The 23,952-nt window shown below is 39.6% G+C and overlaps 1 protein-coding gene across 1 annotated transcript in view; it reads right to left on the bottom strand.

The window, feature by feature from the left end:
• Nucleotides 1-1,990: 1,990 nt before the first annotated feature.
• The window catches only part of Strn (striatin), a 102,283-nt gene continuing 80,321 nt past the window's right edge, over nucleotides 1,991-23,952 (bottom strand). Inside the window, exons 10-18 of the mRNA XM_045137246.1 lie at nucleotides 23,640-23,776; nucleotides 21,662-21,837; nucleotides 19,167-19,214; nucleotides 17,828-17,949; nucleotides 16,403-16,570; nucleotides 14,024-14,164; nucleotides 9,317-9,424; nucleotides 7,949-8,035; nucleotides 1,991-7,861 (exon numbers count right to left, since the gene is read on the bottom strand). Of these exons, the coding sequence (XP_044993181.1) occupies nucleotides 7,692-7,861; nucleotides 7,949-8,035; nucleotides 9,317-9,424; nucleotides 14,024-14,164; nucleotides 16,403-16,570; nucleotides 17,828-17,949; nucleotides 19,167-19,214; nucleotides 21,662-21,837; nucleotides 23,640-23,776 (1,157 nt within the window). The 3' untranslated portion in view covers nucleotides 1,991-7,691. The remainder of the gene's footprint in view (nucleotides 7,862-7,948; nucleotides 8,036-9,316; nucleotides 9,425-14,023; nucleotides 14,165-16,402; nucleotides 16,571-17,827; nucleotides 17,950-19,166; nucleotides 19,215-21,661; nucleotides 21,838-23,639; nucleotides 23,777-23,952) is intronic.

Genomic DNA, 23,952 nt, shown 5'->3' with positions numbered 1-23,952 from the left:
TGCACTCAAAGTAAACTTCTGTGATGAAATCTTTAATATGGTGTGTGAAAAATTGCTGCCTTGAGTGGGAGTTGGCATATGAAGATTTCAGCACATTACATTCAAAAAGCTGTGTGTTTCTAGAACTCAGGAGTAATGCAAAATTTTGGTTTCTGTGCACGTTTTCCTTATTGTGGATGGCAGGGTTCCCTACTATTACCCTTAGTTTCATGATGCTGTTATCTAGGTATCTGCCTACCCATGTTTCTCAGTCTTTCGTTTGAGCTTTGACTAGAAACCTGCTACATCGTAGGAGGACATAAAGACTACTGCGCATGAGGGAACATTACTAGCTCCAATACTCCAAATGCTAGATAGCAGATGTCCCCAGGCTAATTACCTTTCTGAAGAAGTGCACAGGAAAAGTCAATGTGGCATGAGCATGGGGGGGGGGAGGGGGAGCTCCACGTGAGGGGAATGGCTGAACCAACCATGGACAGGAGGCTTTTCTGTGAAACAGGCTTTTCCCACTAGGAAACTAGGTTCTTCTCATTGCAATGACCAGGTCCTCCTCCAGAGTGACGACAGCCACTGCCATCTTTGACCTAGTATCAATGAGGAGGGCTTAGGGTTCTGCAGGACCTAAGAGGCATTTAAAGTGAGCCATTTTCTGTTTGTTAGCTTTTGGATTGTTTGGTTTCTCAAATACACACAATTAGGTATCTTTTAATAGAGAGCTGGAGGTGAAGCTCGGGGCCAGAGTGCACAGGCACGGATGAAACCTTGGTCTGCTTGGTCCTTAGCACTGTAAAACATCCAACCAACACCCCCTTCCAAAAAAAAAAAAAAAAAAAAAAAAATTCTGGTTCTAGAAAAATAAGGATTCCAATTTTCAGAGTTGCAGACCTGCACACCAGGGCTTCTTCACAGAGCTGGCGTGTGCAGTCAGGTGACAGACAGGAACACGGAGGGGTGACGCGTGAGTACTTTAGTGCTGAGGGTACACCAGACTTCCAGCGCAAAGCTGGGGTCTTCAAAACACGTGACCATACTTCTACTCTGACCCTCAGCTCATCCACAGGGTCCAGCAACTCACCAGCAACCTTGAGTTCTCTCAACCTTCTAAATCAAAATGTTCCAAAGTTACTCCAGCAAATCGTGTCTCAGTTCTTAGTGGGGGGGGGGGAACAAGAATGCTACCAATACCAACAAAAGATACACGTACACACCAGAGGGCACAAAGCTCGTTACCACACCCAGTATACATAACCAAAGAGAGTGGATAGGGCCAATTTATGTTGGAAGCAGCGTCTTTCAGATTCCATATCATATCATGACTCCAGATTGCAAAGACACTGAGTTCTAGTCAAGCAAAGCCATTGAAAAATAGTGCTGAATTGGGCTGGAGAGAAGGCATAGATGGTAAGGCACTTGCTTGTGAAGCCAAAGGACCCAGGTTCAATTCCCCAGGACCCACGTAAGCCAGATGCACAAGGTGGCGCATCTGTCTGGAGTTCGTTTGCAGTGGCTGGAGGCCCTAGTGTGCCCATTCTCTCTCTTTCCCTCTCCCTCTCAAACAAATCTAATAAAAAGTTTAATTTAAAAAAAAAAAATAGTGCTGACTTGAAGGGTCAGATGATATGGAAAGCTCTAAACTTACATTAGGTGTGTAAAATTTTAAACAACTATTTAATTGAACATTTAAGAAAGATGGAATCTATTTGTTAAACATGTATACCGTGTGTCCCCCAAGGTAGTGCTGGCCCAACCGCATGAGGTATATTAATTGTATTGCCTTTCCAAAGTGGCAAGTCTCCCACAGCTCCTCTCACGACCCTGGATTCGTTACTGTGATTTTGTATCTGTTTTGTCTGACTTCTCCTTACCCTCCTCAACCCCTCCAACAAAAAAACACCCAATTGGATTTAAGTATTTTAAGTGATTCACTTCAAAGTCAGGGCTAGATTCCAAATCTGACAAATACTCCAATTCATGAGACAGCTATAGCACATTATCTATATTTGTACACTTTATTTAAAAACAAATAATACACTTAGAGCCACCAAAATTGGATATCATAATTAGCTTATCCATACCCTGAATTTACAAAAGAAACTTTTTGCACCACAAAAATTAGCATTTGGGTTTACATTAATTGATATAAGTAAAATGAAAACACCTGAAGATCAAACAGTCTGGCCCAGGGATCACCAGTGAGGGCTTGGGTGAGGAGAGAAGGTTTATTTAGGAATCCGAACTGATGATACCCTGAGTCCCACTCCAGTAAGCCGACTCTGAGAAGACAGAATAAGATAACCAGTAGATTTAGTGATTACAAAGAAGTGGATATTCCTAAAACAAGGGTTCGATCAATAGCTGCAGGTGGGGGACAGATTCTCCTTTTAATCTGGAATGGAAAAACAATGTGTGGAGAAGGAGGCTGTATTTGTTTTCTCCCAAGAGGCCAACTTCAGCCAAGCAATGAAGAGAAAGCGGGAAAGGAGGGTTGGTGGGTTGTAGAACAAATCCCTTCTTATGCTGGTAATACCAAATTTAGCAGCTCTCCTAAGCCAATTAATACCAGTCTCTGAAACGTTCATTTTTCAGAAAGAGCGAACACTCAACGGGGGGGGGGGGGGGGGGATCATTCTACCTTAACAAGGCACTCAAAGGTTCACAGCCTGTTAAAAACCCAGGCAGACATTGGAGTTAATCAAATTAACATGCACTTTCTAACTTGCATCAGGTGATGACAAGCATATGGTTCCAGTGAAATAAAATGTAAAGCTTGACTTACAAAGATCCAGAAAAATCTGACTCCTAAGCACCACTTCAGGAATGCTGCTGGAATAAATGAGCAGGATCTAATGATCTCTTCTAGTCTAACATTGGCTTTTTTTTTTTTTAAGTGAAAAACTGATATGAAGGTTGTGTTAAATAAATCTTTGTTCACTGTGGAACCCCATACAGATACAGAGATAAGCTGCACTGACTCAAGTCCTTTACACTGGTGTGGAGATCCAAGGGTGCTGACTCCAGTCCTTTACCACAAGCTGCTAAATACAGGCGTGAGTTTTCTGGATCTTCCTCTGAAATGGACTTTAGGAAATGGTACATTTCACAAAAATATACATAGTTCAGTCAGCTTCTACTTTTTGTACAACCAAAATCCCAGTGTCACACACTTAAAAATACTGCAGTTCTACATATAAACAAAGACCATGGTCATGGAGGCAACTTCTGAGCAAGTACAATAAATGTTCTATACTAACAGTGTGGAAACAGCTTTCAAAGAAAAAAAGTAGGCTGAGTAAAATTAGAACTTTTTTTTTTTTCAGGTAAATTCTTTTTGTTGCTGATCTTTCTGCCTCCACCTCCCAAGTGCTGGAATTACAGGCATGTGCCACATGCCCAGTATTTCAAACAAATTCAATGATAATTTTTAACTTTGGGTTGAAATATCACATAGACATATAACAACCAGAGATTAACTCTCTCTACTTTCAAAAAAAAAAAAAACCCTAAAATTAATCCTAAGCCTTTCAATTTTACTTGTGACAACACAATTTGGATGACAGCGCCTGAGAAAAGCACCAACAGATTCTTAAATAATAGCATCCGGACATCATTTCAGATGAGACCAAGACCTTCTTTTATTTTAAAGATTTTCTTTGATTAAAATGGCAGCAATGACAACGAGGTAGATATGAGAGATGCCACTTAAATACTTTAAGTCTACCTTTAGGTGGAACTTAACTAGTTCAAGTGTTTAATCTAAAAGTGACTTATACTAACTGAATCCTCAGGACATAAAAATTTCATAACATGCTCTTAAGGAAAGGAAAATATATGAAAAGCACTGAAAAGCAAACCTTTAAAAACTTACATTAGCTGGGCATGGTGGCACATGCCTTTAATCCCAGCACTTGTGAGGCAGAGGTAGGAGGATCGCCATGAGTTCAAGGCCACCCTGAGACTACATAGTTAATTCCAGGTCAGCCTGGACCAGAGTGAGACCCTACCTCGGAAAAAAAAAAGAAATCCAGAAAAATAAAAAATAAAAACTTACATTAATTAGCTCCCATAATTTTGGTGAACCAATAATTTCTTTCACCTGAACTTGACTTTAGTTGAAGAATAGCTATTTATTCCCTACTGAAATTTGTAGGAATTCACATTCAAAATTCTTGAAAAGCATACATGGTACTCAGAAGAGCATAGAGACAACGCATGAAATGTCCCTTGACATCCTAGAAGTTGCGCAGGTACATTAAAAAGACATCGACGGTCACAAATCAGGACCTTCACAATTGGCACACACACACACACACACACACACACACTCACTCTCTTACTCTCTCTGCTCCCCCTCCCTCCCCCGACACAAACTCAATCTTCATCCTCACCGTAAGGCTGCGTTTGTATTTTTAAAGGCACCTCTCATTTTCTAGCTATTGCCTTCTCGATGATTTAAGATTCTGTTAAAAAGCCTGAATGTTCATTGGAAATAGTTCAGTACTGAGAATGGAATATTTCAATTCACATTTGAATAGCCAGGTTTTCTTACATTCAGATTTTAATAAACTAGAATGACAGTCTTTAAAACAAGCATGCTAGCCTATAGTGAATATAGTATATACAGTAATTTAGACATTTAGAACTATGTATTATACTGCAAAGCAAACAGCACAACTTTCATCGTTATCTGCTGTGTGAATTACCTCCAAACATGAAAGTACAAAACAGTAAAATGCACCTATGGTTTAGATATATATATATAGTCTATATATATTATATATATCCCTATAATATATATAATATATATTTATAAAATATACATACATTTTAGACATTTTTCAAATAAATCATCATTTCTTCAAAAGAAATTTATAGCAATACTGAAGGAATGAAAGATAAACAAAAAAATTTTCACAAAGTTCATTATCAGTGATGCAGTTCAATTTCCCCCTTTTAGTCATAACTAAAATGATTACAAAAGCTAAATATTTTGCATAACTAATTTCTGTTTAATGGCAAAATCGATAAATTTATTCAATAGAAAAATACTGAAGGTCATCACACCATTTATGTTAGATATTTGTCTGTGGCTTGAGCAGCAAACGAGCCCCACAGGACAGCTGAGTTTGAAAGGGGCCTGCAAGCCCCCAAAGATGGATCCACGCACATGAAAAGAAGGCAGGAACCCACACCTGCTGCCTTTCATGATACTCCAACACTCCTCACCCCAAATTTTACAAACCAACCACTCCTGAAAGCGTGTCAGTGACTGAACCCTGAATCTGCTCACTTTATGGATTTCCCCTGAATCAGCAGGAGGGGAGTCAGACCCACAGACATGCGACAGACCCCTGGCTGGAAGATAGCTCTGGCTCAAGTCTAGGCTGACCCCGCCCAGGGCTACTTGAGGAGAGTCTCTTCGAGGTCCAGTCTCCGATGACTCCACCCTGGCTTCCTAAAGAAGTTCCAGCAACTCCATCACTTGTCCGGGTTGGCGTACCTCAAGGTCATTCCTCACTCAGTAATACAAAAAGTTCCACCACGAGGCATGAAAGGCGCAGGGCAGCGAATCTTAGTTTTCAGAGTCTCACTGACACAAATGACCAGAGCAGGCACGCAAGACTTTGGAAGGTAAAAGGGGGGAAAAATCAATAACTGGTAGAAAAACAGGCTTGTGGCTATCATAAATATACCAACTGAGGGTCTCTGACTGGAATTTTCTCATATTCTACAAATGTTATTATCAGCAGCTCCGACTGTTCATTTTAAAAATGGAAAAGAATTTACTAATTGCGATGTGGAATTAAATATCTACATGAGCATGTAAGCATTTACCTGGTAGCTATGTCTAGGATAATTCACTTGATTATACAAAGAAGCCTTTTAAGCCTGCTTGTTAACCAAAGCACACAGATGGGGAAAAATATATATTTCTGTTAAAACACATGTCTGTATAACAATCAGGCAAATGTATCACAGGTCTTATAACTAACAAAAATGTGCCTATACATTGCAGAATTCTAAAGGCAGGTGAGAAGAAAGAAACACTGCCTTATCATTATCAATATCACCATTGGAATACTACTTCAATGGACATTAGTATACATCATCAGAGGTGCCATGGCTTCAACAATGGACTGTGCAGGGTCAGAAACAAAGGAGTTATTTTAATGATCTAAAATACTCAGACATAATTTTTTAAGACTGAGAACTTGTGGTTATACATTTTGGTGAAAAGTTGGACATTAATGATTTATTTTATTTAAAATGTCTATATTAGTCTCTGCCATTTGGGGGGAAAAAAAAGGTATGAGGAGGGCTGATGGTTGTATGCAGGATGTCTTCATGATCAGATACTACCTTTACTAGACAGCTGAGTCATGAGAATCCCAAAAGCTGACCACATATGGGTCACAGGTAAAGTGAAACCTGGCATTTTAAGACATAGTTTGTTTTTTTTTTTTGTTTTTTTTTGTTCAGAAACAATGTTGATTCACTGTTTCTTAAGATATGTATTCCAATTAAACAATGGGGGAGAGAGAACGTCTTAGTCAACACAGGCATTAAACTCTCCCAACTAGATTTCCTAGGGGCTCTTCTTAGAGATACTAGTAGACTTCTGGGGTACAAAACATTTGTTTTATTTAGTACTGCTGTGAAAGCAGTTGCCTGAGGTAAACCATACTCTTTGGACTACAAAACACAGTAACTATGAACGGTTTTTGGTAGGTGTCAGAAAACATGAATGTGAAAGGAAGAGAATATCAGAGATCATGTGAAGCATGGTTTAAGGGATATTGATAAAAATGGGTGCTAACTTTCATTGTTTTTCCATCACCAGGAGGTAAGATATCACAAGTATGAAATAATCATCTTGGTAGAATATCACAAGATGAATTTTAAAGCGGAAATTATTATAGAGATGTTTTGAGTTTGTCCTTAAAATTACACAGAACCTGCAACATGAAAAGGTCAAAGCTGACTCTGCCACTACTCCTCACAGCGTGGGCGCCTGGCAGCGAACGTTCAGAACACACCACGCTTACGTTCAAGCCTGGGATACGAGATAGAAATCTGCTTGCAAACTAAATATTTGTGTAGCATTTCTGAATAATACATTTAACACAATATTGCATCTTTTCCTTCCAGTAGGTAAAACGCTTTGCCACGTGCTTAATACAAACAGCTGAATGGGGAGCTAAGTTAGAACTCATTTTAACACTGTCTGGTCAGTGTACACATGGGACAGGCACAGCAGACACAGATGACTGCGTTGACTACCTAACAGGTTTCACACAATTTCTCAGAGAAGTGAATCTAGTTTCTGCTCTGCTCATCCGCAGCCATCCAGCTTGGAATGACCCATTACAGCACGCCCTGCTCACTCGCAGGGACAAGCTAAGCTGTGCTCGCTTAGGCCTGCCTAGCGAAGAACAACTTCAGAAGAAAAGGTGCCTTTTGGGGGGGAAATGTGAAACAGTTTTCAGGCTCACAGATTCAGCTGAGCTTGCAGCAACCTGAACAAACCTTGATTTTAGAAAACAGTATAGGAATTGCAAAACTCTAACCAATGTTCTCTGTGCTCCTTCAGCAGAACAGAGGGGCAGGATGGGGGACTCTTGCCCTGGTCTTCTGCATCTCTCTTGTGCAGTTGGTACTTATAAAGAGCTAGAAGACGAAAATGACGCATCACATCATACAAAGACTTTAGCCAGCGCGTCGGCTCCAGCACTCGCTATATAGCACTTGGATGGGTGGAAAGCTACATCATGAATTGATTCTTCAAATTTTTTCCGATGAGCGGTGAACTCCTGGATACATGTCTTACTTTCTAAATTCCATAAGCGTATTGAACAGTCATGACCTATACCAAAAGAAATTGAAAGGAGCAATTATACTCACACGAAAATGATAATGAAAAAAACAAGTAATCCACAACCGGCATACTTACTGCCAGACATCAAGTACAGGCCGTTGGGATCAACTGCTAAGCTCGTAACAGCTTCTAGGTGTGCGACCATTGAGTGGATCAGCTTGCCTTTGGGAAGAGAGACTGTTAAAACCTCACTGCCGACCCCGCTTGCTCCATGCAGCTATCACACGAACTGTCCTCCAGTCTCCCCTTTCTGCATGTCCTATGCCAGCAACTCGCTCCGTCACACTAACTGTCCTCCAGTCTCCCCTTTATGTATTTCCTAGGCCAGCAACGTGCTCCATGAGCTCAGTAACAGGTATCTCTGCCTGCTTTGTTCATGGTAATGAGACAAAAGGAGTTCAAATTTCAGATGATACTCTTGACTTTTAAACCCACAATAAATTCAGTAATTTTTACATGCTCATTAATTGGAAGTTTACATTACTACTCACACCTACTTTGTATCCTTCAGATACAGACAGACTATATGGGTTTATGACAGCAGAGTCCAACTTCAGAGAAGAGATTAGAAAAAAGAGAAAAGAAAGCATAAGCTGGACATGGCATGCTTTAGTCCCAGAATTCAGAAGACTGAGGGATGAGGACTGTCAGGAGTTTGAGGCCAGCCTATGCTACAGAGGGAGTTCCAGGTCAGCAAGGGCTAGGGTGAAACCCTGCCTTGAAAACAAACAACAACAAAAGAACAGAAACAAAAAGTGGTCAAAATTGGTAGAAACAACAATAAGTTACGAGCACGTAAGCACAAGCAGAAAGTGCCGTATTATACTGGCCAGCAGGAGACAGCCAGGGGAGTATGTTGGCATAGTCTTCCTACCAGCACAGCTTTTTGTGAATTTCCGTTAGACTGGTAAATTACACTCCAGTAAAAACTGGAAAAGTCCCATGTCCCAATTCAATCAGTCAGGAATCAAAGCTTTTTAAAACACAGAAAATAACAGCCCAAGAAAAGAAGAATGAAACAAAACAAATGACCTAGGGTGTTTCTTTCTGAAACACCAAATAAATGAATACTAAATATACCTGCTCAATACTTGAACAATTTTAAACAAAATATAATTATATAATTATATGCCTCTACTTCCAACATGTTTCCACATTCCTCCTATGTATTGCAACAGATCATTTTTATTGGCATGTATGTGAATTTTTTATTGTGTCTCTAGCGAGAACCTTGGCTCCAAAACCTAAATATGGCATCTACTTCCTATTCAACAAGGTTCCATATTGTATAATGAAGACTGAAGTCCCAGCAGATGTGAATGAAGAGCAGAAACGGAGTGGGGAGAGAACGTGTGCGTCAGTGTTCACAGCCTGACTAGAAGGCACCGCCACCCCTCAGTTAGCTTAGGAAAACTTGCTCCGTCGTCCTTGCTATGTTCTTACCTGTGTTGTTGTCATAGAACTTGATATGCCTGTCTTCATGGGCGGTGATGCTGATAGGGAGAGTGGGGTGACTGATGACTCTATTGATCTGGCAAGAAGAACTGGCTGCTAAGAAGGACAATTTTGAAGAGCAGTACAAATTAGTCAGAGTAATTTTTTTTTTTTTACACAAGGGAAAACTAAATATTCAGCAGGTTGAAAAGGTAAATAACAAGACTGGTTTGGCTTTAGTTAATTTATTTTCCAATTACTTCTCTAATTTCAACGTTAGAAAATGTAAGTAAGCATCATCTGAGCTATACCACACTGAAATATCCACAGGCAGCTAAGAATTACAAGCATCTTTCCACCATCTGTTTTCTATGGTGCCTCCTAAAGGCTGGCTTAGAACCACTGGCATCTCAGTCTACAATCTCATGTGGTATTTTTCCTTCCTTAATAAAATTCCATCATCACTTAGATATACATGATCTTCAAACCTAAACTGAAGCTCTTTTCATACTAAAACAAGACAGAGAGCTGCTTAATTCTTAGACTGTCTCTTATTCATTCCTTGCACCATAATAGAAATGATAATCACCTTAGAGACCACCAGGTTTGGAATTTTTATATAGCCCCCACGTAGCACTTTTGTGCATCATTTAAGAGTTTTCAAAGAGATTTCAATTCCATACACAATAAGGTGAGACAGCAGACCTCTATCATTAAGCCCATATTACAGTGATGTCATTAAAGTACAGAAACAACAGTAATTTTCCCTACTTCAGGTGACAAAAGCAGGACCAAACTATTTATTCCAAACACTCACACAGATCAGCTAACTGGCAAAGGCTTTTTCTAAAAACCTTTATCAAAAGGAAATCACAAATGAGGAAAAACAAGCTTAACTTGTAGTTTTCATTAGACTTCTGAAGTTAAAAATATAATGTGAGCTAGGGAGATGGCTTAGCAGTTAAACGCACTTGACTGAGAAGCCTGTCACACTTATGAGCTGCCCAGCTCCTGCATAAATCTGGATGCAAAGTGGAATATGCATGGCCTGTGTGTACATTCCACCACACACACATATGCACACAAATAAAAGTTTTGAAAAATAAAAACCTATATAAAGATAACACCAATTTGTCAGATAGATTCAAATTTTAGAGAAATCATTGTATCGTCTTCTAGGGAGAAGAAGAGATGTCCTTATAAACACATTGAGGGCTGGAGAGATGGCTTAGTGGTTAAGGCACTTGCCTGCAAAGCCAAAGGACTCACGTTCAATCCCCCAGGACTCACGTTCAATTCCCCAGGACCCACATAAGCCAGGTGCACAAAGTGGTGCATGTGTCTGGAGTTCATTTGCAGGGCTAGAGGCCCTGGCATGCCCATTCTCTTTTTGCTTCTCTCTCAAATAAGTAAATAAAATATTTTTTAAAATAGCAGAAAGAACCATGTTACTGAAACAACTGCCAAGACTTAAATAGTAGACAGTAACTCAGACAGGGCATTGCATCAACATAACATTTCTAAATTTTGAGTGCTATGCCAGAGGACATCCTTGTTCTTGGGAATTACATGCTATGGAATCCAGGTGCCCAGAAGCTCATGCCTCTCAGGTGGTTTGTAACTGAGCACTGCAAGCTGGGCACGGCGGCATACACCTTTTAACATGAGCACTCGGGAGATGGGTAGGAGGATCGCTATGAGTATGAGGCCAGCACGGGACTAGAGTGAGTTCCAGGTCAGTCTCTTACTCGGTGGTTCACAGTTCCCTCCCTATTTTCTTCGCTCGGAGCCCCACAACTGCCTTGCTGGTGTCAATAAAATTTTGGACTAAAAAAAATAGAGTAAAAAATGTTACCTCCTACAGCAGGAAGTATAAGTTTTCATTCACATTAATAGAAAATATAGCTAAAAGTACTTTAATCTTACTGGATTTTCATATGGCTCCTAGAAATATGACATGTTAACAACTGAAGGTACTGGGCTGGAGAGGTGGCTTAGTGGTTAAGGCTGGAGACCCTGCTGTATCCATTCATTCTCTCCCCCGCCTTTCTCAAATAAATAAATAAAACTAAAATATTTCTTAAAACTTGAAGTTACTCTATACTCATCCTGTTACTTAAATATACAACAAATGTCACAGCAATGCGGACTAAGTTTGTGGTATGGGGGGTTTTGTTTGAAGCCAAGTCTCAAAACAGGAAAGAGGCCTCAGTCACTGTGCACCGATGAGTGAGCTTTTGATCACTTACACTCGATTCAGTCAATCCTAACCAAAGATATGCTTGGTTTCAAGATTCAGAATGTAGGGCTGGAGGGATAGCTTAGCAGTTAAGGCGTTTGCCTGTAAAGCCAAAGGACCCAGGTTCGATTCCCCAGGACCCATGTTAGCCAGATGCACAAGGGGGCACTCGTGTCTGGAGTTCGTTTGCCTTGGCTAGAGGCCCTGGTGGGCCCATTCTCTCTCTCTCTCCCTCACTCTATCTCTATCCAATGCATAAATAAATAAAATATTTTAAAAAAAAGATTCAGAATGTGGATTTTTTTTCCTACAGAGATAGCTACCACTGAGCTATATAATTGATGAGGTTTAGAAAAAGAAAAAAAAAAACAGAAAATAACTACATTACTTGAAATAGCTCTTGTATTTTCAGAAAGAATTCTGAGACTAGTGAGCTATTTTTAAGCCTAGAAAACGAAGCCAGGCATGGTGCACACACCTTTAATCCCAGCACTCAGGAGGCTGAGGATCACAATGAGTTCAAAGCCACCCTGAGACTACATAGTGAATTCCAGGTCAGCCTAAGCTAGAGTGAAACCCTTCCTTGGAAAACTGAAAAAGAGAGAGAGAGATGAAAGGAAGGAGGGAAGATGGAAGGAGAAAGAAAGGGAAAGGACAAGGAAGGAAAGAGAAAGAAAGAGAAGAGAGAAAGAGCATGATGAAAATCAACTCATGGAAGCAAGCAAAAAAAATCTGCTATGGGCTAGAGAGGTGGCTCAGCAGGTAAGGCACTTGCCTGCAAAGCCTAACAACCTGGGATCTATTCCCCAGTACCCACATAATGCCAGATGCACAAAGTGGTGTGTGACTCTGGAGTTTGTTTGCAGTTGCTGTAGGCCCTGGCTTGCCCATTCTCTCTGTTTCTTTTCTCTCTCTCTGATAGCAAATGAATAAAATACATATTTTTTAAAATCTGCTAAGTTCTAGAGAAGTGAAATATAAGCAGCCACGAAAGAGACCACAGTAGAACTCAGTAGACTAAGTGTGTTTTAACACTGCATTAACATTCATTTGCAACTCATGAAGTTCAAAGAACAGATTATAATCACTGAAGGTAATTCCAAAACTGGTCATGTGCTTCCTAATTTCATGCCAGTGTTTAATTTTACTAGCAATCTTCAGAACATAGATTTTAAATGTGTTTTTAAACTTCAGAGTTAAAAACCTGTATTTCTTGACAAAAAAAGAGCCTCTATTCAATTCTGTAATCTCAAATTTTATTTCCCTGTCTTTCTCTTATATTTCCAAGTAGTTCAAAGTTCTAATTAGCATATCAGAAGGAAACAAAAAAAAAAAGAGACAAAAAGAAAATGAAAACTCAAAACAGAAAAAGATGAGAGGGAAAGATAAGAGAGAAGCAAACACACACATCACACATATGCACACACCCACTAATTACTTTTACAGTCGTTCCCAGGCTAAGACAACAGTGTGCACGTATGCAACTCTGTCAGCTGGAACCTAAATTGTGCCTACTTGGGCAGAAAACAATGACTTTAAAAAGCCAAAACCAAAAGGTTCTCTAATATCTTTACAATCTGAAAAAAAGTATTTTCTGACTTTCTATATCCAATAAGAAGTTTCCAATTCTGAGAACCACAAATTATAAATCAGCATTGAGTTACAGCAATATATCATTAAGATGATATGTCATTAATATATCATGAAGATGAAATAATGAAGAATAGAAAAGATTTTATTTTCTATTTACAATGTTTTCTTTGCTGAATAGGATTGAAAACTAACCATTTGGTAGAACCAAATGGTAAACCTGACTCATCAGTGAAATAACTAAAATGCTATTTTAAATAATAGTTACAAACATACATGAACTTAACTCTAATTCTTACAAAAAACTGTAAATCACCATGTTTATTAAAATAAGTTTGTTGTGAGAGCCGGATGTGGTGGTACACTCCTTTTAGTCCCAGCACCCAGGAGGCTGAGGGGGATCACCATGACTGTGAGGCCAGCCTGGGACTACAGAGTGAGTTCCAGCTCAGCTTCTGCTACAGTAAGACTCTGCCTCAAAAAAAAAAAAAAAAAAAAAAAAAATACACACACACACATGTATGTTCTGACATTTAGAAGATGGAACACCTTATCAGGACAAGCACTCTTCATAGTTGACTCTAGTAGTTAAAATTTTGCCTAAGTTTAAAAACTTATCCAAGGGCTGGAGAGATTGCCTAATGGTTAAGGCCTTTGCTTGCAAAGCCAAAGGATCCCAGTTCGACTCTCCAGGACCCATGTTAGCCAGATGCACAAGGTGGTGCATGCATCTGAAGTTCATTTGCAGTAGCTGGAGGCCCTGGCGTGCCCATTCATATTCTCTCTCTCTCTCTCTGCCTCTTTCTCTCTCTCAAATAAATAAGTAAATAAAATATATTTTAAAAAATCTTATCCAAGCAAAGACCATTTAAAATTAGCATACATACTTGAATCTAGATTGGCTTCTAACGTGAGAATTCGCTGTTGCGTTTCCATGTTGAAGATGCTTGTATATCCTTTGCTAAATGATGCTACCATATGGCTCGGGTCACTGCTCACTAGATCCACAGAGGCAGGGATTCCCAATTCTAAAAATCAGAGAATATGAAGACAAAGGATTGACTTGGCAGAGTGCTCAAAATGCTGCAAAGCAAACAATGGAATGATTCAGTTCAGAAGTCCTAACACATTAGAACACGACTTATTTCATAACCATTCAATGAGGATTTTCCTTTTTAGCCTGAAGTCTATTTTGTTATCTTCACTTGTTCAACCTATATTTTATCCATGATTCTGCTAATGTACTCATGAAATGTAAGCAATGGATTAGAAAGGAAATGAAAAACATGTATGAATTTAAGTTTTGCTGCTTCAGCCTCAATATGGGGCTCAGAGTAACACAGTGGGAATTCTTCCCTTAAAAAAAAAAATCCATCTTGGGGGCTGGAGAGATGGCTCAGTGGTTAAAGGTGCTTGCTTGCAAAGCCTGATGGCCTGGGTTTCATTCCCCAGTACCCATGCAAACTCAGATGCACAAAATAGCACATACATCTGGAGTTCATTTGCAGCAGCAAGAGGCCCTGGTGTGCCTATCCTCTCCATTCTCCACCTTTCTCTCTTAGATAAATAATAGATGAATAAATAACTACAATGTTCAACTGCATAATCAATTAATTTACGCACACACACAGAAATCAATCTTGGGCTGGGGTGTGACTCCATGATAGTGTGCTTGGCTTGCATGCAAGCAATTTTGGTGTGAAGAAGTTATGATGGCTCAAGATGCTTGTATATCCATTGCTCATTCAAGGGAAGTTTGAGATTGGGAGTGTAGCTCAGTGGTAGAGTACTTACCCAGCACAGATGACTGCGTGAGGCTCTAGGATTAATCCCCAGAACACCCTCCTGAACCTCCAACCAAGAAGGTATTTTTACTTATTGCCTAGGGACTAAACCTGGAACTAACTTATTTAAACCCCCAAAATAAGGTACTAAGGCCAGGTGTTTTGGTATAGGCTTGTTATACCCGCACTTAGAAAGCTGGGAAGAAAGACCATGAATTTGAAGCTAGCCTGAACTGCACCATGAATTCATGGCTAGCGTGTGCTATAAAGATTGACTCTGTTTCAAGAAAACAAAGACTAGAATGATAAATAAAAAATGAATGAATCTCATTTTTTTCATTTGGTTCAACATCTAACTGAAGCAATATAAAACTCAAAACTGTATATATAACAAAGTATCCATGGATAATCAGTAAGGAAACAAAAAGGACTCAACATAATTAGTTGTCAAAGAACTATAACTAAAACTAAAATAAAATAGTATTACACACTCCCCAGAATGGCGGAAATGAAATAGACTGAGACCCCTAAAGCTTGGCAAGGATGAAGAGCAAGTGAAACGTGCATACAGTGCAGTCAGGAGTATTAACTGTCACAACCACTTTGGAAAAAAAAAAGTTTGTTATTTCACATAAAATAAGAAACCCACTCTAAAGCCCAACAATTTTACTTCTAGGCTTCTACCTACAAAAATTAAAGTATATTAATATTCCCAGGAAATCTGTTCATAACTGTCCTAATTTGAACAATCCAAGAGTCTATTAAAAGGTAAATGGCCAGGCGTGGTGGCACACTCCTTTAATACCAGCACTTGGGAGGCAGAGGTAGGAGAAGCACTGAGAGTTTGAGGTCAGCTTGTGACTACATAGCGAATTCCAGGTCAGTCTGGACTAGTGTGAGACCCTACCTCAAAGAAAAAAAGTATTTGAATAAACAAATAATGGCTTAATGAAATACTCTTAAATAACAACAAGAAATAAACTTACACTGAATTGCAGAAACATTATAGTGAATAAAAAGCCAGTTACAGAAGAGTACATATGATGTCACTTCATTACTCTTCAGAACAAACAAAATTAATCTACAGTAAATGCAACTGTGACAGCTGGTGCAGCCGGCTGGGAATGTGAGGCAGGAAGTAAGGACACACAGCACCTCTGCGTGACAGAAGAATATTCTCGGTGTCGAGTTTTACACACTCCTGCACCAGTGATTGAATTATACCCTTGGCATTGCACTTCTCACTGTAAACAGATTATACCTCAAGTTTTCAAACTTAAAATGTTTCCTTATGTAATGCTATGCTTGTATAGAGTTATGAATAAATTGGAATCCAAACAAATGTACTTCTGTTGCTTCAAAAAAAAATTTAGACTTAGGCAGTAAGAGTTTGAAAAATCATGTGTTTATTTGCTTGCTTGTTTATTTCCAGAATAAGGTACTTAGTAAAATCTTCAGGAAGGTAACTTTTAAGGGATGTACCTTGGCTGTCGTTAAATACACTGAGTGCGGGAGCGGCCTCGGTTGTACTCCATAAACGAAGAGTGCCATCTGCCGAGCAGGACAGCAAGCGCTGGTGCGCTGCACTGTAGGCCAGACCCCACACGGCATCGGTGTGGCCCAGCAGAGGGCCTCTCACAACAGAAGGATCTGTGCAAAACAGAAAAAGGCAGAATCAGCAAAAAAAAAAAAAAAAAAAAATTGCAAAACACAAACCATCTGATCACAGCATACAATGCTTCTCCTAGTTTCTATTCTTTTGAAATGCTGCAGTAATAAGAACGGCCTTGAAATTCACAAATACAGAATAATTTAAAATTTTAAAGGAGAATTTAAAAGCACATACATTCCTTCCCTAAAACAGGATTTATTTTTACTACTAGACAGGTACTTTAGTCAGCTAGGCCATGGAGCCAAAGAAAATCTGTTTTTTAATTTTATTAGTTATGTACACAGTGTGTACACAACCATGTTGGCACCATCGTCAGCCTCCTCCCTGTCCTCCCCCCTCCACAGGGTCCCTCCTCGTTGGGGAATGTGGGTCATGCATACTGGGTTTAGCCATCAGTTATGGGTATTTTTGATGCTTATTAAATAAATACTGGGAGAGATTTTTGTTTACTGAATTTATGTTTAATTACATTTAGTAGGAAATCCAAAGTGAATGAAATTACAATGGGCTCTTATAGAAAATGACATGTCAAGCCCTCCTATGATTTATAATAAAACTGAATAGCAAGTTTCTAGACAGCTTCTGTAAGAGAATTTATAGCCATAACTAGAGACATACTATCAATTTATGATAGAATATTGTCCCCAAAGCTAAAGGGCACTGTCAAAAATTAATTAATTTACAAGTAGAGTCTTACTCTGTATTCCAGGCTGGCCATGCATTCACAGCAAGTCTGTCTCCATCTTGCCAGGTCCTGGGATTATAGGCATGTACCTCTACACCTGGTTTAAGGAGCACTTCTTAACTTTTGAAGCCTTTTAAGTACCTTGGTGGCACTGACTTTAAAACTATTAATATCTAGATTTCTTCAATAATTAATCAAGAATATAATGCCACCCTTCATTTTCTTCAAAGCTGCTTGTCAAAAACAGTAATAAAACATGATTACAGAGGAGTAATATTTCCAGAACCAGAAAGACACCTAACATGAATAAAACAATATGAATCAAGCCAATATATCTAATCAATAATATTTGAGGGGGATGGGAATTTTGATTTTGTTTGATTTTTTTTTACAAATAGTATGTTTTTACTTTTAGCATTACATGTCAAATTGATTCATAGAATCCTTAAAGACATGTTTTTCTATTTCAAAAATACCTAATTTTATTCTTACATATATGACCAATAAGTATAAAAATACAACATTTCTTGGCACTTTGGGTATCACATACCGTAAGAATCGTAAGGATCAATGTTGGGGTTGGTGGTATTCCAGCCCTGGATCAGTCCATCAGTACCGCCGCTGTAACACTGCTCACCATTGCTACTCATTACCACACAAAGCACTGGGCCTCTGGGACATTAGATAAATCAATTTAAACACATGTAAACAAACTACCATTTTCAAACATTAGTCCTACAATACAACCTGTATTGCCCGGGAGAAGTGGTGCATATCTTTAATCCCAAAACTGGGGAGGATGAGGACCACTGTGAGTTTGAGGGCAGCCTGGAACTACTGATTAAGTTATAGGTCAGCCTTGACTAGAGTGAGACTCTACCTCTAAAAAACAAACAAACATGATGGCTTTCTATTTTCAGCTTGTTACAATGAAGAAAATTAGATCAAAATATTGATCAATTTTCTTCTGCTGCTCAAAGGCTGGTCTTAAGGTCAAATTCAATTAGTATTCTCTATGCGGTCCTTAAGCCAAGAATGTTTTCTACTTTAAAAAGTTATTTTTTCAAAGCATCCAAAAGTAATAATAAACCACCCTCCCTATAGCAAAAAGCTGTAATATTTTGCATAAGCAAAAACAAATTTAAATAAACAAGGATATTCATCAGAGCATATATGGTCTGCTAGGTCTGAAAAATCTTTACATAAAAAGTATGCCAATCTCTGTGACAAATCAGATAAATAGATATATTTCTTTCGCTTAACTAGAAACAGAAAACTATGAGATTGTCATTTAAAAAAATTCTCAGGTTGCCAAGCATGGTGGCACATTCCTCAGCTTTAGCACTGAGATAGGATTGCCATGAGCTCGAGGCTAGCCTAGGGCTAACAGAGTAAGTGCCAGGTCAGCCATGAGCTAGACCCTGATTCGACAATAAGCAACAACAAAACCAAAAGCTTCTTAGAAAAGAAAATACGTGTGCAGTGTGTGCATGAGTTGCTGGGGAGCAGAGCCCGCCTCGTGCACGCTGGGCCAGCCCTTCCTGTCGAGCTGGGCTCCCCGCTTCTGAATATTCTCACCCAGACTTAAGAAGAATCACACCTCAACTTCTGATACTCTGGCCTAATTGTCTCAACTCTGACATATACATGCACACCTTCTAACGGTTATGCAAACAAAATCTTTCAGTAAAGATCCCTATTGGGGACTGATGAATTTATTTTTAGTATTGTAATATCTGTCAGTTTCTTTTGCACTTGCAAAAAACCCATCACTACTAAATTAAAAAAAAATTACATAACAAAATATGTAAGTAAAAGAAAAGATGTCCCAATTAGGCTGTTGTTGCACAATGATTTTGGTTTAAAACAAAGAAAAAGCACATACTTACTTATGTGCCCTGAAAGTGTAGACGGGCTCTACATCAAGAGAAGTACTCCTAAATCAGGGAGAGAAGATGGTGTGAGCCATTCTATATCTTAACAGTAAACAGTGAGACTCAATTCAGAAATGAGTCTATACAGTAATAAGCCATTCTCAATCTCAGGATCTGTAAGAAGTCTTACTTCAACCACACTTTCACAGAACCACCTCCTTGTTCGGTGATAATATCTTGTTATAATCCTTTTTGTAGTAGCATAGTCTACTGACTAGTGGGAAAAAGAGCTTCAAGCAGGAGGAAAAAAAACATGGGCTTTAAGATATAACTTTCAGAATATATTCTGTTATTAACTGGCTCACTTTAGGTAAGTTACTTAGTTTCTTAGCACTTCAGAGTCCACAATATTTGAAATAAAGAAAAACAGGGATAAATGCTAATAAAAATTTAAAAAAACATATTGCTAACTAAAAAAAAAGAAAAAAGAAAAACAGGGATAGCACCAAATATTCACGTAATTTAAAAAAGTCAAGATTCCACAATTTATTCATTACTAGGAACATAACTATAAGTACGTTATATTACCCAATAGGCAAGGACTCTCATAGAAACTGGATTTAAAGTGTGTACAATTATTTTTACACACACACATATATATTTATACTTATTTACATTTTTTTGAGGCAAGCCCAACAGATTGGCTTTTTTTTTTTTTTAATATTTTCTTGGTCATTTTTTATTTATTTATTTGAGAGCGACAGACAGAGAGAAAGACAGAGGAAGAGGGAGAGAATGGGCGCGCCAGGGCTTCCAGGCCCTGCAAACGAACTCCAGACACGTGCGCCCCCTTGTGCATCTGGCTAACGTGGGACCTGGGGAACCGAGCCTCGAACCGGGGTCCTTAGGCTTCACAGGCAAGCGCTTAACCGCTAAGCCATCTCTCCAGCCCGGCTTTTTTTTTTTTTAAAGTGAAATAGCAAGAGAGAGAGAAATGGTGTGCCAGGGCCTCCAGCTACTGTAATTAAACTCCAGGCATGTGCGCCACCTTGTGCGCATGTTCGATCTTGCACATGCATCACCTTGTGCATCTGGTTTACGTGGGACCTGGAGAGTCAAACATAGATCCCTAGGCTTCATAGGCAAATACCTTAACTGCTAAGCCATCTCTCCAGCCCAAATACATAGGTGGGTGGGTGGGTGGGTGGGTGGATGGACAGACTCCTCAAGTCATTTCTAAACTTGAAGTTCAAAGGTAAATAAGCTCCTGTGCTGCCTGTGTTAGTATGTTCTAACTTGTCACCAGTAAGAAACTTGTTTTCTAGATCAGGCGTTTACATTTACAGAACCAGAATGAGAAAGGCAAAAGGCACAATGAATGGGCAGGAAATAATCTTTCTCAGCTGAAAACACCTGGTCCATATTGTGGTTTGGTTTCCACAAGACCTGGAGGAGCTTTATGTTGCAGACTGATAAAGCAAGTGTTTCATCTATTCCATGTTGTGACTCACTCTTTATACTGAGCAACAGGCTCCCTCCACCTGATGTTCGCCCGCACTGTAGTGCGTATGTGTTTATGAGCAGACTCAAGTCACTGTGTGTACGAAGCTCAGCGAACAACTTTTCCATGTTGCCTGGAACCTGCCACCTTATTTGAGGCAGGGCGTCTTGCTGAGTCCACCAGTCCCTCTGCCAGGTGGGCTGCCTACAGCTTCCAGGCGCTTGTTCTGTCTCTGTCCCTGTCTCTGCCTTCCTTCTTGCCACAGACAAGCTAGGATGACACTGGAGCGAGCTGTTCCCCTCAGCTCCCTCAGATGCACTCCTGGCCTACTCCTGCAGAAGGGCCTTTGCTGGCACATGCCAGTTCTGAAAACAGGATCCATAGGAGTAGAGGCTTCATTAAAGACCCCATCATGTGGACGGAGTCCAGCCTGGGGAATGATGGAATAGTTTATACAGAATTATGTCTTCTGATACTAGACATCAAGGGGCCAGGACAAGAACCAGCAACAGCTAAGTAAAGATAACATTATTTCTGGGTTTAGGCATATTCGCAAGTACAGAAAACTTGGTGGTATGAAAGTACTGAAAGGCTCAGGGCAAAAGAGGAGATCAAAGAGGTCCCCAAACACTTTTCACCTTGCATATCCAGATTCAGTGAATAACAATCAGGGTGGGTGAAAGTGATAATTTTAACATTTCTATTTATTCTCTTTGTTCACATAAAGATAGAGACAAGGGATTTCCCAAATAAGAGAGCCATTTAAAACATCATATGTATGCAGACTTAATCAGCATTTATAAAAACTGGGGAACAATAAAACAAAAACTATTTTTCCTAAATGTAAGTTTTCCAACCTAATACTGGGCTGTATATGAAGGGCAAAACATGTGACACAGTAAATAAGAAAGAACCACAGATTTGGGGAATTTAAACAAATAATTAAACACATCTTTTTCTGATGAGAAACTTAAACACACAAAAAATAGTTAAAGTAGCATATTCTCACTTTTTGGCTGGGGCTGTTTTTTGCAAATTCCACATTTTCAATGTATGATCCTCTGATGCTGTTATCAGAACAGGCTCGACAGGGTGGAAAGCAAGCGCCCGAATGCCATCAAAGTGACTTCTCAGCGTGAACTTAGGGTTCCACGTCTTCCTCAGTGCATCTTTATTGTTTGCAATCTATGAAAAAAACACATACCCACACATTTAGGTCAGCAGAAAAGGAAAACCCTTACATTTAAACATTAACTTTTGCTGATTTGTTATACCACCACACTGTGTAACTTATAAATTGATATTATTTTCAAAGTTTATAACCAAGCCCATAGGAAGAACTAGCAATATGGCACCAGTAATTTTCTTTAAAGAATTTTGAAAGGCATAGTAAGGGAACAACTAACATAATTCAATATAAAACATACATCAAATGATGAATTAAGAGGTATTCACTAGTGCTGGTTCAAATGGCCTCCAAAGGCCCAACTACTGACGAGTTGGTGACCTCCTGTGGCTCCACTAGAAGGCAGTGGAACCTCCTGGAGATGGGCCCAAGTGAAGAAAGACCACTGAGAGGTTTGTCCTTGAAGGAGGTACTGGGACTCCAGGGCCTCATCTCTCCTTTTCCTTCCCAAATACCACACAGTAAGCAGTTTCGGGCACTTGCTCTCACAAAATAAACCTTTCCCAGCCAGGCATGGTGATGCACACCTTTAATCCCAACACTCAGGAAGCACAGGTAGGAGGATTTCCATGAGTTCAAGGCCACACTGAGACTACATAGTGAATTCCAGGTCAGCCTGGGCCAGCGTGAAGATCAACCTTTCCCAGACAGTAATTTCTATCCCCATGTCTCTGCAAAACTGTCAGAAAGTACTGCTTGGCCTCCTACCCATCTCTTCTGAAATCCTTGGGGAAAGGTGATGCCTACTTGGCTCTCCTTCTTATGCATGTGTCCTGCTGTGGATAGCCTAATTTTCTTAACTATTTGGTTGGTTCTCCATTAAAAAAAAAATAAATTATTATTGCCAGGCGTGGTGACACATTCCTTTAATCCCAGCACTTGGGAGGCAGACATAGGAGGATCGCCATGAGTTTGAGGCTACCCTGAGACTACATAGTGAATTCCAGGTCAGCCTGGGCTACAGTAAGACCCCACCTTGAAAAACCAAAAAATAAATAAATTTAAAAATTATTATTGAGAGAGAAAATGGGCATGCCAGGTTCTTCAGCCTGCTGCAAACAAACTCCAGATGTGTGCGCCCCCTTGTGGTGCACGTGCAACATTGCATGCTTGTGCCACTGTGCATCTGGTTACGTGGAACCTAGAGATTTGAACATGAGTTCTTAGGGTTCACAGGCAAGTGCCTTAACTGCTAAGCCATCTCTCCATTTTTTAAAAGACTTCCCAGAGGACACAGTATTTATTTTTATTTTATTTTTGAGAGAGAGAGAAAGGGCCACCAAGATCTTTCAGGTGCTGTGAACGCATTTCTGACATGAGCGCCCCCTTGTGCACATGTGTGACAGTGCAGTTTGTGTCACTTTTGCATCTAGCTACACTGGGCCTGGAGATTCAAACGTGTTCTTAGGCTTCACAGGCAAGTGCCTTAACTGCTAAGCTCTCTCTCCAGCATGATTCTTCTTCTTTTTCTTTGTTTGTTTTTCAAGGTAGGGTCTCACTGTACCCCAGGCTAACCTGGAATTCACTCTATAGTCCCAGGCTGGCCTCAAGCTCACAGCTATCCTTCAAACTCAGCCTCCCAAGGGCTAATGGCATGCACCACCCATACCTAGCCTAAAGCCTATAATTTCAAACTTTAGACTATTTATAAAATGTTAGCTTAATCTTTTTGAAGTCTGAAATTAAAACTAAACCAAGATTTATACTTGTAAAGCTTTACCACTACCATTTTTTCCCTCTAGAACCAATGATTAATTATCAAACACTGGGTAGATAAAAAATAAATAAAATTGCTACTTACATCATAGGCTAATGAATCTGCTTCATTGGCCACTGTAAGGCCTGCTAGTTCTCCAAGCCCCAGTTCATTTTCAAGGGCTTCATCTGCTCCCATGATGAATGACTTCCCAGAAGATGGAGGAAATGTCAGTGCTTCCACTGAAGGGGAGACAAATACAATGCTGAGTACCTCTTAACACATTAACATGTCTCATGTGCTTACAGAATTTCTTCCAAAAGAATATGCCCATACTTGTTTGGCTGGTTAGTTTTACTTTTTGAGACGGGTCTCCCTTTGTAGTCCAGGCTGGCCTAGAACTCAGCATGCAGCACTG

Source organism: Jaculus jaculus, chromosome 18 (assembly GCF_020740685.1).
Source record: "Jaculus jaculus isolate mJacJac1 chromosome 18, mJacJac1.mat.Y.cur, whole genome shotgun sequence".
Classification (NCBI taxonomy): Eukaryota; Metazoa; Chordata; class Mammalia; order Rodentia; family Dipodidae; genus Jaculus; species Jaculus jaculus.
Note: the sequence above shows the minus strand (reverse complement) of the source record. Positions and strands in the feature narration are given on the sequence as shown.